At 36.3% G+C, this 12,962-nt stretch overlaps 1 protein-coding gene and 1 long non-coding RNA gene across 2 annotated transcripts; both read left to right on the forward strand.

Annotated features, from left to right (window-relative positions):
- Positions 1 to 5,545: 5,545 nt before the first annotated feature.
- LOC109237982 (protein NYNRIN-like) lies at positions 5,546 to 7,033 on the forward strand. The gene has a single exon (XM_019404400.1). It carries the CDS (start codon positions 5,546 to 5,548, stop codon positions 7,031 to 7,033), a length of 1,488 nt encoding a protein of 495 aa, XP_019259945.1.
- Positions 7,034 to 9,912: 2,879 nt separating this feature from the next.
- On the forward strand, positions 9,913 to 12,327 carry LOC109237997. Its single transcript, XR_002069689.1, has 2 exons — positions 9,913 to 10,625; positions 12,085 to 12,327. It is a non-coding gene; the product is annotated as an uncharacterized LOC109237997 (long non-coding RNA).
- The last annotated feature ends 635 nt before the right edge of the window (positions 12,328 to 12,962 follow it).

The raw sequence follows: 12,962 nt of genomic DNA on the forward strand, positions 1-12,962 counted from the left end.
TGATTTGTTAATTTTAGTTAGTCTAGTTTAGTTTAGTCTAGTTTAATCAGTAATTATCATCGGTAATGCCTTAATTCAGTGTTTGGTATTAATTAGATGTAGGTTTAGTTTAGTTTGGTCTGGTTATAGCTGAATAGGATAGGATCTTGTTTAACCACAGTTAGTTCTTGACCAGTTACTAGGGTAATAGGGGAATGGTCTGGTTTAGCTCAGTAATTCCAAGAGGGTTCAAAGGGTAGTTTAGGCATGGAAAAGGGTAGTTTCATTAAGATTGGTAAATTCAAAACTAAGGCAAGGGTAGTATAGGTATTGTATAGCTAAAAGAACACCCTAGGGCCTTCTAGAATAGGACTTTAGTGTAGGATTCAGTAAACTTAGGGCAGTAACTTGTGTAACAAGTCAGAAAATAAAGGGTAAAAATAGAATTAAAATAGGGACTAATGGGTAAAGTGAAAATCTGAAATTGGACCCTAAGTTCACCTATAAATAGGCATTCATTTGCCTTGTAGAAAAAAAGTCTTTTCAGCCTCTAAATCCCCCCCAAAAGTGTATTCTTCAACTTTCAGATCTAGCTTTTGAAATTCAAACGTCCAAAAATCCAAAAACAATAGAAAATTTAATAGAAAAACCAAAAAAAAGACAGTCACTGTTTCAATTAAATTTTCAGTTTAATTTCCAGCTTTCTTAGCTCCAAGTCTGGTATTTGAGGTTAAGTTCTGGTGGGTTTTAGGTCCAATTGAGCTAGTTTAGGGTTAAGTTCTGGCCTGTTGGAAGTTTTAAGTGTATTCAGGTCTATTTGCGAGTTTATTTGGCTTAATCTGACGCTGTTTTGCTTATCACTGGGCTTGGGATTATCATTTTTGATCTCACATTATCTTCCTGCTGCTGTGACCTGCTGTAATACTGCTAATTGCTCAATTATTAGCTGATCTCCTCTCCTTTTCACTTATATCTCAATTTCCAGGTATGTCACTAGACTCAAGTGACGTTGGATAATGAATCAGCATGTATGGAAGTTGGTTATTGAAGAACTGTTTGATTTGGCCTGGAATTTTCAATTTAGGAACTGTTTAAATAATTTTGTACGTGTAAATTGGAACTTATTGGACTGAAACTGTTTTGTAGTAATTGGACTGTTAAATTCCAGATCTGGATTCATTTTTTTTAGCTTTTATCTTCAGTAAATGCAGTTGAACTCTTGTGATAGTTGTAGCTTAGTATTGGAATATACAACTTCCTATATATTAAGTCTTGGCATAATAAATAGCTTTTAGCAATAGTTTCAAAATTTGTTCCTAGAGTCACGAGTTCCCTATGTGAATTTTGCTAGTGTGAATAACATACTGAATTGTTAGTGAATGATGTTAGCTCTTAATATTAGCTCTTAAAACACTTGACAAGCTTTTCAGTAGTTGTAAAACTGTCCGAATAATCCATCTTAGCAATTCGTTTATAGCCTATTAAATGAGACTAAGTAGCTGTTGAGTTTCAGTTAATGTATTCATTTGGAATATCAGTTAATGGTAAGGTCTTGACAATCAAGGGTTAATGAATTAGCTAATGTTTAGTCGCAAATCACGCCTGAAGAAATAAAAATGCAATACGTCTGTCTGGATTCATATAGAAGACCATTTAAAATAGTTGAGCTTATTCAAGATAGATCAAGTGAAGTTTATACTAATTTGGTTACTGATCATATTTACTGGCTCCAAATTAAAAGTGAGAGTGGGCCTTTGAATTTGTTCTGGGCCCAGGTAGTCCCGCCCTTTTTAAAAGGAAACATGAATTGCTTTGAAATACCTGCTAGCCATGTTTTGTTCTATTCATTAAGTTATTGGGCCTGATTGTGGGGAATTGACTTATAGACTTTTGGATATTTCAAATATGTTAATTAATTAGGATTTTTCTTGTATTGATAGAGACAACTAAATAGAAAAGCGCAGTCTACTTTAGATTTGCCTTTTAAATAATAAATGAGACGAGCCTCGCCAATTGAAATACAAATGTGGGGCCCTCAATAAATGTTATATATAAAATACTTAGAATTCGGGCGGACCGTTTAGCGAATTTCACGGTCTTCCCCAAAGATAATAAACGCGCAGTTGCTTTAGGCGCGTATTTTAATAATATTACCTTCCTAAATGTGGGTGCACATTTATGTGACCCAAATCCAAATCTTAACGAAGTTGAAATGTGTTGACAATCACGGGTGCACTGGTGCGACGTGGTTCGAGACGCGTTTTCACGACGTTGCAATTCTTATTAAAAATAACAATAAAAGCGGTTAAAATAAAAGGCACATAGGTTAGAATATGTTATAAAATCAGATAAAAGCAAATACAACAGTTGAGCGACCGTGCTAGAACCACGGAACCCGGGAATGCCTAATACCTTCTCCCGGGTTAACAGAATTCCTTACTCGGAGTTCTGGTTCGCGGATTGTTAACAGAGTCATAATTTCCTCGGATCGGAATTCAACCGGTGACTTGGGACACCATTAATCTCCCAAGTGGCGACTCTGAATGTTAATAATAAATCCCGTTCCGACTGTCCTTTAATTGGAGAAACTCCTTTACACCCTCACAGGTGTAGCGTAAAAAAGGAGGTGTGACAGGGATAAGTTTGTTTCTAAGGTTTTGATCGATAATGGTTCTGCACTCAATATATGTCCTTTCACTACCTCAAAGCCTTGGGAATTGACATTGGAAAAGTTCGTGAAAGTCATGTGAACGTTGGAGCTTTTGATGGAGCGCAAAGGAGCGCTATTGGTGAAATTGACTTAGCATAATAAATCGGGCCTGTGGAGTTTATCATTGAATTTCAAGTGTTAGACATATATGCTACTTATAATTTGTTGTTGGGAAGGCCGTGGATTCACATGGCTGGTGCAGTCCCTTCCACTTTACACCTGAACATGATGTTTGTGTGGAATCACCGGGAAGTTGTGATTCATGGAGAAGCAAGCGATCCCATTTACCCTAGGAATTCAATCCCTGTCATTGAAAGTGTGGAGAGGCTGGATGGAGCCACTTTCCGCATTGAAGAAATTATGATTGCTACTCGAGGCAAAGAGATAAAGTTGCCAAGTGTGTTCGTGATGGTGGCATCAGAAATGTTGAAGAATGGCTTCGATCCTGGTCGAGGACTTGGAGCAAGGTTGCATGGAATAGTGGAGCCAATTCAGTTACCAGGGCAGAACAACACCTTTGGCCTAGGGTACGAACCCACTCCAAAAGAAGTCTCGGAGGCTCGTCTCAAGAAGAAAAGTGACATTGTCCTGCCACAGCCTATCCCGCCGCTAAGCCAGTCATTCCCCAAGACAGTTACTATTCATGAGCTAGATGAAGATGCTGAAGACGACCTCGTTGAAGGAATCAGGAACCTATTCCTTGCCGATTGCTATGTGATTCTGAATGATTGCACTGAGACACCAACTATTTGGGATGCCGCACCTGGAGATGTTTGAACAATTGGACTTGTACCCCATCCCGGGTTCGCCGGGAGTCTTGGTAGATCGATTGTATTAGTACTTTTTAAACAACACGATTCAAAATTGAGGCCTGAATCGTGTCTATGATTTTTATGTTGTTTGCCTCGATCTTTTGGAAGCTTAAATGCAAAATCTAAATATGCTTTTTCGTTTTACATTTAAATTTTTTTGTCTTTATTAATTTTCTTTTCTTTTTTATTTTATTTTATTTTTCAGCAAACAAATTAATAAAAATGCCGACACTGTGAATGTGTCATGTAATGAAACAAATGAACAAAATAACAAGCAAGATCTTGAAGAATATGAAGAAGACGTGCCGCCTGCAGAATTAACTAAAGAATTTGAGCAGTTTGAGAACAAGTCAAAACCAAATTTGGATGAAACAGAGCTTATAAATTTGGGGAATTCAGAGTCTATAAAAGAAACAAGAATTAGTGTCCATTTGACGCCATCAGAAAAGGAGAAATATGTAGATCTTCTGAGAAAATACGTCGATGTGTTCGCTTGGTCGTATGACGACATGCCTGGTTTAAGCACCAATTTTGTTTTCCATAAGTTGCCAACGGATCCATCTTGTCCCCCGGTAAAGCAAAGAACAAGAAAATTCAAAACGGACTTAAGTTTGAAGATCAAGGAAGAAGTCTCCAAGCAATTTAAGGCAAATGTCATCCGAGTCACGAAGTACCCCACCTGATTGGCCAATATAGTACCAGTTCCAAAGAAGGACGGGAAGATCAGAATATGTGTGGATTATCGGGATCTCAACAAGGCTAGTCCAAAGGATGATTTCCCACTCCCGAATATTCACATACTCATTGATAATTGTGCAAAGCATGAGTTGCAGTCATTCGTTGATTGCTTTGCCGGTTACCACCAGATTTTGATGGATGAAGATGATGCTGAGAAGACAGCGTTTATCATACCTTGGGGGGTGTGTTGTTATCGGGTGATGCCATTTGGACTTAAGAATGCAGGTGCTACATACATGAGAGCTATGACAACTATTTTTCATGACATGATCCATAAAGAGATTGAGGTCTATGTGGACGATGTCATCATCAAGTCACGGAAGAGTTCAGATCACTTGGTAGACCTGAAGAAGTTCTTTGATAGGTTGCGGCGGTACAATCTGAAGCTGAATCCCGCAAAGTGTGCATTCGGAGTTCCAGCTGGAAAATTATTAGGTTTCATTGTCAGTAGAAGGGGCATAGAGCTGGATCCTTCAAAGATAAAGGCTATCCAAGACCTGCCACCTCCAAAGAATCGGAAGGATGTGATGAGCTTCCTTGGTCGCCTTAATTACATCAGTCGTTTCATAGCCCAATCAACAGTGATTTGTGAGCCAATATTCAAGATTCTGAGGAAAGATGCCACTACCAAATGGACAGAAGAATGTAAACGAGCTTTTGATAGGATCAAGGAATATTTATCTAACCCACCGGTGCTGGTACCTCCGGAACCTGGAAGGCCGTTATTGTTATACATGTCCGTATCAGATAATGCATTTGGATGTGTTTTGGGGAAACATGATGAAACTAGGAGGAAGGAGCAAGCCATATACTACTTGAGCAAGAAGTTCACACCATATGAAGCAAGATATACTTTGTTGGAACGCACCTGTTGTGCCTTAACTTGGGTTGCACAAAAGTTGAGGCATTACTTGTCAGCATACACCACTTATCTCATTTCCATGATGGACCCGCTTAGGTATATCTTTCAGAAACCTATGCCTACAGGGAAGCTGGCAAAGTGGCAAATTTTGCTAAGTGAGTTTGACATCGTGTATGTTACCAGAAGGCCATCAAAGGACAAGCTTTAGCTGACCACCTTGCAGAAAATCCTGTGGATGAAGAATACAAGCCACTTAGGACGTACTTCCCAGACGAAGAAGTATTGTTCGCTGGAGAAGATATTTCAGAAGCATATTCTGGTTGGAGAATGTTTTTTGATGGAGCCGCAAACTTCAAAAGAGTCGGAGTTGGAGCAGTACTAGTTTCAGAATCTGCACAACATTATCCAATCTCAGCGAAACTTTGATTTCCATGCACCAACAACATGGCGGAATATGAGGCTTGTATACTTGGGCTCAGAATGGCCGCTGATATGAACATCCAAGAGTTATTGGTTGTAGGTGATTCATACTTGCTGATTTATCAAGTACAAGGTGAGTGGAATACAAAGAACACAAAAATCCTACCGTACTTACATTGTGTGAAGGAGTTGTGCAAGAAGTTTATCAAGGTGGACTTCAAGCATGTTCCAAGAGTTCAAAATGAGTTCGTAGATGCTTTAGCAACTTTGTCTTCCATGATTCAACATCCAGACAAGAACTACATAGACCCCATCAAGGTGAATGTGCAAGATCAACCAGCTTATTGTTTCCATGTGGATGTAGAGCCAGACGGAGAACCATGGTATTATGACATTAATAAGTATCTCAAAACAAGGGATTACCCTGAAGGAGCAACCAGTACCCAGAAGAGAACACTTAGGAGATTGGCAAATCACTTTTTCCTAAACGGCAAAATCCTATATAGGAGGACCCCAGATTTAGGACTGTTGAGGTGTGTAGATGCCAGGGAAGCAACCAAGTTGATTGAAGAAATACATGCAGGAACATGTGGGCCTCACATGAATGGGTTTACTTTGGCAAACAAAATTCTGCAAGCAGGTCACTTTTGGATGACCATGGAAACAGATTGTATTCGTTTTGTACAGAAATGTCATCAGTTTCAGATCCACAGTGATTTGATTCGAGTCCCACCAAATGAACTCAATGTGACAAGTTCTCCTTGGCCGTTTGCAGCTTGGGGCATGGATGTCATCGGCCCTATTGAGTCGGCCGCCTCGAATGGGCATAGATTTATCTTGGTAGATATTGATTACTTTACAAAGTGGGTAGAAGCCTCTTCTTACAAGTCAGTTACAAAGAAGGTGGTAGCAGATTTTGTCCGCAATAACATTATTTGCCGGTTTGGAATTCCTGAGTCAATCATTACAGATAATGGAGCCAATCTCAATAGTGACTTGATGCGAGAAATATGTGATAAGTTCAAAATTACTCACCGAAATTCCACTCCTTATCGACCTCAGATGAATGGAGCCGTTGAAGCAGCCAACAAAAACATAAAGAAGATATTGCGGAAGATGATTGATAACTACAGGCATTGGCATGACAAGCTACCATTTGCTCTCCTTGGATATCGCACTACAGTCAAAACATCAACTGGGGCAACGCCTTATCTTCTGGTCTATGGAACTGAAGCTGTATTACCTGCGGAAGTTGAAATACCATCTTTGAGGGTCATCCAGGAAGCCGAGCTGAGCAATGCAGAATGGGTGAAGAATCAGTACGAGCAACTAATGCTTATTGACGAGAAGAGAATGAATGCAGTTTGCCATGGTCAACTCTATCAAAACAGGATGTCCAGGGCCTTCAACAAGAAAGTGAAACCACGACAGTTCAAACCGGGGCAATTGGTTTTGAAGCGCATATTTCTGCACCAAAATGAAGCTAAAGGAAAGTTTGCACCAAATTGGTAAGGTCCGTACATGGTGCATCGGGTATTGACTGGAGGAGCACTGATTTTAGCAGAAATGGATGGTGAAGTATGGCCCAGGCCCATCAACGCAGATGCAGTCAAGAGATACTACGTCTAGAGGCATATCTGGCAACCTCTTTCTTTTCTATGTAATGATTCTTAATGTAAATGAACTACGTTTGACCTGATTCCCGTTTAAGAGGGGATACGTAGGCAGCCCTGTGGGTTCGGTCTCATCATAATAAAAATTCAAAATTTCCCCCCAAATTGGAAACTGGGGCAGCTTTTGAAGGCGTCATCATGAGGAGGCATCAGTCATCGACAAAGGAGGGTCAAGCAAGATGAATGACGGGATTCCAGATGAGGACGTTAACTTTGTTTCACGAGCATGTCACAATGCAAAATTCGGCAACAACTTTATTTTATAAAATTTATGCATATTTTATTTATTAAAATAGGATTTTTCATTATAAAATTCTTAACTATTCGTACCCCAAGATTCAGTGTTGGGCGGAGGCTACAAGTCCAAACAAAGTGGGAAGCGCAAGACTATCAAAGGCCAGAGCATCAAAGTCAACACGAATCAACCTTCCCCCCCAAACTCACAAGTTTTTCTTTGAGTGCAGATTTTCAAGATAGAGGAAGCAGAAGAATCAATAACAAATATAAATACCAAGACCCTTCGTCGAACGGTTTGAATCTCTTTATAGTATTTTATAGAAAATTATACCTTTTGAATTTTGATTATCTTTAAAATCCAAGTTTGAGATTTTTTCTAATGATAATTTTGGAACTTTACAATATTTTTTTTAATACATTGTCATTACTTTTCAGCCTCTAATTTTTATAAATGCAAACTACATCGCATACAACTTTAAATATATTGCACATTGACTTTTAAATGCACTGCACCATTACTTTCAAATGCACCGCAAATGCACTTCACCATTGCTTTCAAATGCACCGCAAATGCACTGCACCATCGCTTTCAAATGCACCGCACAAATACTTTCAAATGCATTGCACCATCGTTTTCGAATGCACCATTGCTTGCAAAATGCATAATATAAATGCTTTCAAATGCACTGCACTTTTTCTTTCAAAGGCACTGCAAATGCACTGCACAAAGGCTTTAAAAAAGTACTATATCATTGCTTGCAAATGCACAATGCAAATGCTTTCAAATACACTGCACCATTACTTTTAAATGCACCATACAATTGCCTTGCAAATGCACCACAAATATTTTTATTACCTTGAATCATTTGGCTTAGAAAGCCTCATCAGTCATTTGGCTTAAATGCCTCATAGTCATCAATCATTAGCTTAAATGCCTCATTTTTATAGATCATACATAAGTCATCGCTGAAAGGTACCATTTACATGAATCATTGGCTCAAAGCCTCATTTCATTAGTCATGATCAAAGAATTATTTTTAACATACCTGGCTTATTTTATGATAAATTAACGGCTTAGAGGTGTCATTTTAATGAAATTATTGTTATGACTTATCGCATTTTTATATCTTGTTTACTAACAATTTTACCTAGCATGTTGAGTTTAGCAGGAAATTTAGCACAACGTGGAACTCTATCTAAGCAGCGAACTGGGGCAGTTTGCTGGGGAGGAAACCAGACTCGCCAGCAAAAGTCAAAGGTCTACTTTCGAATTCTGTTCGGCTTGACTACCAAAATCGTGGCCAAAATCCTTATTTCGAAACATTCTTTTTCAATCATGATTCCCAGTGTCTGACACCTTGTGTTTCCATAATTCGACACTGGAGCAGCATTTTAGGATCCATATCAATCGTTAAGTCCTACTTCATAGTACCATAAGTCTTGAATTACATATGACTTGATTCTCGTAGATCCCGAGGTGCGTGGGCGATTCTGAAATCAGAGTTCGATCATAGCTCTGTAAAGTTTCTTTCATTTCATAAGACATCAAAGTTTCATGTTATAATCCTTCCAATATTCTGATCCATATTTACAAATCGGGACAAAATTGGTCACTAAGTCAATTTCTTTGCCCGAAGACTCTTTCATCGTCCACGGTCAAAGAGGGGCAGCTGTTGAAAACCAATTTTGGCCCTCCTTTTTCATAAGCAATTTCTCTATACTTCCTAATTCTTAATAATTTACTAAATATATTTTACATATTTTTATCCAAAACATTGGTTATATTTTTTTCTATCCTCAAGATTTTTAAAATAAAATATAATTATTATCCTTAATATAATTTAGTATATTTATTATAATTATATCGTTATTATTATTTTAGTTACTTAGTCACTATCATATTATTATTTAACGCTAATGCATCGTAATAATTAATACAAATATTATTTGCCAATCTATATTTTATTTCTCTACTTCTTATTCTATATATAAATGCATACATACTAGATATTAATTTTTACAATAATATAATATATTTTATTCTAAATTATTAGAATTATAGAGGCATAGTAATATTTAAAGTGAAGAAGGATTTTTAATTGTAAATTAGATCATCTTGGTAAAGTTTAATGTTATTTAAAATGAGGCCAATTTTATAACACATTTTTCAGATTTTTAAACCCCATAAATCAACCAAAATAGGCCATATCCGCCAACCCATCTACCTAACTCTTTCATCTACACGGACTTCACATAAGCGCCACATAATCCTCCACATAGGCGCTAACGGTACAAATCCCATGACCAACACACTCCTAGCACATGCTCTCCTCATCCCTTCACACTTTGACCCCACACCTTGCCACATGGATTCATCAGATCTAGTCCATTTTAAATTAATGGTCAAGATCATTTATTCTATCTTCTAGAGAATTCCAAATAAATTCTTGCTTTATTTATTTTATTATACCTTATTTACTTATATCAAGATTAATCTCAGCCATTAGATGCATCTAATCCAATGGTTGGATTTATTTCTAAAATTAAAATTAATTTTGACTAGGGTTCATCTCTTTCCCTCTTTCAAAGAAAACCAGCGTTTCTTTTGTCTGCCATGGCAGAAAAGTTTTGGCTCCTTCTATTTTTTTGGCAAAATTTGACTCTCAAATCTTATAATCAGAAATTTGTATAGCTATTCTAAGGAATCATCTGCAAACTCAAGCACTTTGACTCAAAAATTCAAATTCGTTTGCTATTTACAATGAAGTTGACAAAGGTAAAAAGGGTTCTCTTTTTGTTTCCTCCAAGATTTCACAATTTTGGCAACCGAATCCCTGCTTCTCCTGCCCATATCGTCCTTTTTCTTTCTTCTACACGTCATTTCAAACGGTTCTTGATCCGTTTGAAACCCTAACCCTTCAAGAATCCCGCCCAAATTAACCCTAGAAAGGTGTAGTAATTCTTCTATAAATACAGAGGTTTTGGTAATAATTGAGGACAACTCTTGGAGCCATCTTCAAACAATTTTATTCTTCAAAAATACTCTAAAATTCTCAGTTGTGTCGCCTCTGTTACTTCTTGCTAAAACAGAGAAATTTTTCTTTGCAAAGTTCGCGGTTGTAAGCTCGAGTTCAAGTCCGAAGCCAGAATCTATAGATTTATTCGACGCGCCCAAGTTCGCTGCATCGCAAAAGGTCAGTGCTGAAATATTTCTTCTCGCTTTGTCTTTAAAGATTAAAATGGTTGTATGTTCTTTTGTATGAGTTTTAATGGCTGCTCGTTAAAATCGTGATTTTTAGCCAGCCTCTGTAGAAGCTATGAAGTTAATCAAAATAAGAGTTCAATAAAGCATGAATAGGTTTCTGGCAATTATCTTATTAGTAATTGATGAAATGGCTTTTTATTTTTAAGTATATTATAATTTCTTCTTTTCTTTTGTCAAAGTTATGGTGTTGCATTAGTCTAGCATGTATCAAATATTGCTCTTCACTCCATATATTAAAAGTTACCGTGTCTGCACTCTCATTTTTCATGCCTCAAAATATATCCCAAGTTTATGTTTTAGTATAAATGCCATAGAAAATATTTATTAGAAATTAACTATTTTGGGTGCTTAGATTGAATTTTTTTTTCATGTTTAGTAGTAACAAGTTTTAAAAGTAGTTTGCTTCACAGAGTTCGCGTCTAAAAATGATAAAATTTAAGACCTTTTGTATAGATACTACATGTATAGAAGCCACTGCCTTAAGATGAACTTTTGAAGAATACTCCATGTTTTGAAATATTTCTTCTTTTGTGAGTTAAGAACTATATTTATAGTCATAGATTTACACTATGTTTATGAAAAGAACTTAATAAACTAGCTTGACCATTTTAAACCGGTGAATATCTAAAGTAATTTTGCTAGATAGCTCTATACTTATATTTGCTTAAGTAGTTAAGTTTTTCTAGCTGAAAATAACATAGATTTATTATGAAGTTAGGACTAGTTAATGCTTAAACAGTGGATTGTAGACTGAAATTATACTCTCAGATGGTAGATGGTAGAAAAGATAATATTCAGGAAGACTAAAATATCATGTGCAAAGGACTAGAAGTTCATTGAGACCACCTGCCATTATTAAAAGTTCTTGTATGTGCGCTTAAGAGAAGGTTGTTCTTAACTAAGTGCAGAAATTTGACATTTATGAACCTTTCAAATGATTTCCCTTTTCTTACTGTTACTATCAAGTGTTCCATTAGAATACTTTAGTATTTGGTCCTAATGCTTGAAATAAAGTAAGAAAGCATGTGTTTCTGTGCGTTAGATGAAGTCATGGTATTATTTCTCTTAAGAAAAGTCTGCTGCTACTTCGTTATTCTTTTTTAGAAGGGCATGCTGCAAGGACTTTTATGACTTAATATGAAAGTTGAAAACCATGTTTTTCGGAGTGTGAAGGATTATGTTGACCATATTTATCTTTTCGACCTTTTAGATTTCATATGAATATGAAAAGTTAGTATTCAGGCTTGGATAAAGACCATAAATCTATTGGCATAAGCTTGTTATTTAGTTCATAATCTTGCTGTAAATTTTTGTCCAAGTCTATTTCTAACTTCCCTCTTTCTAATTTATTGCTTTTCTCTTTTGTTGTTTGGCATATGTACTTGGAGCAATATGACTTTTAATGCAAGACTCGCCCCGCCCCAGCATGGAATCATTACTATTGAGCCATAGACTATGATGGACATCTAGAAGAAGAACAAGCGAAAAGCTTGGGGTCGCCTATGGCGGCCTTCGTTATTTACATTTACTCTGTTTCGAATTTTTAATCAATTTGGTTATATTCTTTTGATTAGTTTAGTTCTACACTTAACTTGAGTTTGTTAATTTAGTTTTGATTTCTTTACTTAGTATTCTCACTTAGTTATGAGCAGATATCATCTATTTTATATAGTAATTCTTTCAAGATTTTTTTTGGAAGAACCATTTAGATTTCAGGTTTCTATTATATAAGTTTGGAATTGAATCAAATCTTCTTGAAAAAAAAAGAGAAAAAAAGGTGGGGGTGTGCTTCAGCTGAAATTGAAGAATTGTTTCTTATAACATCATGGAAAACGTGAATTTATCTTCTAAAAAAAAAATCTTCCTTAGAAGGATTGTATCCTATATATATATATATAAGCTTTGTTTATGTAATAATGTTCCTCAAAGGTTTATTAAAGTCTTTCAAAGTTAAACTATTCTATTCTAAGTTATATTTTGTCAAAATACCTCAAACGATATTTTTTGATATTTTTATACAATTCTTATTAACCTAAGCTTGGTCGGTTAACCGTTATTAACGGATTTTTAAAAGTGCTTTAAAAACCTTCCTTTTTAAAATATTTAAAACCCTTACTTAGAATCTTTAGGTGAAGACCATAAGACAGAGTTTGACATAAGCTTTAAAATAGGTGTCCTAATTCACCTTAAAATTTATTAGGTGGTGACTCTCTTAAAATTAACTAAACCTCAAAATCGCTAATATGTTATACTCTAATTTGACCCG

Source organism: Nicotiana attenuata, unplaced genomic scaffold (genome assembly GCF_001879085.1).
Source record: "Nicotiana attenuata strain UT unplaced genomic scaffold, NIATTr2, whole genome shotgun sequence".
NCBI lineage: Eukaryota > Viridiplantae > Streptophyta > Magnoliopsida > Solanales > Solanaceae > Nicotiana > Nicotiana attenuata.

Excerpts from the sequence above, each read along its gene's own strand:
- LOC109237982 (XM_019404400.1), top strand. The coding sequence starts at position 5,546 with ATGGCGGAATATGAGGCTTGTATACTTGGGCTCAGAATGGCCGCTGAT.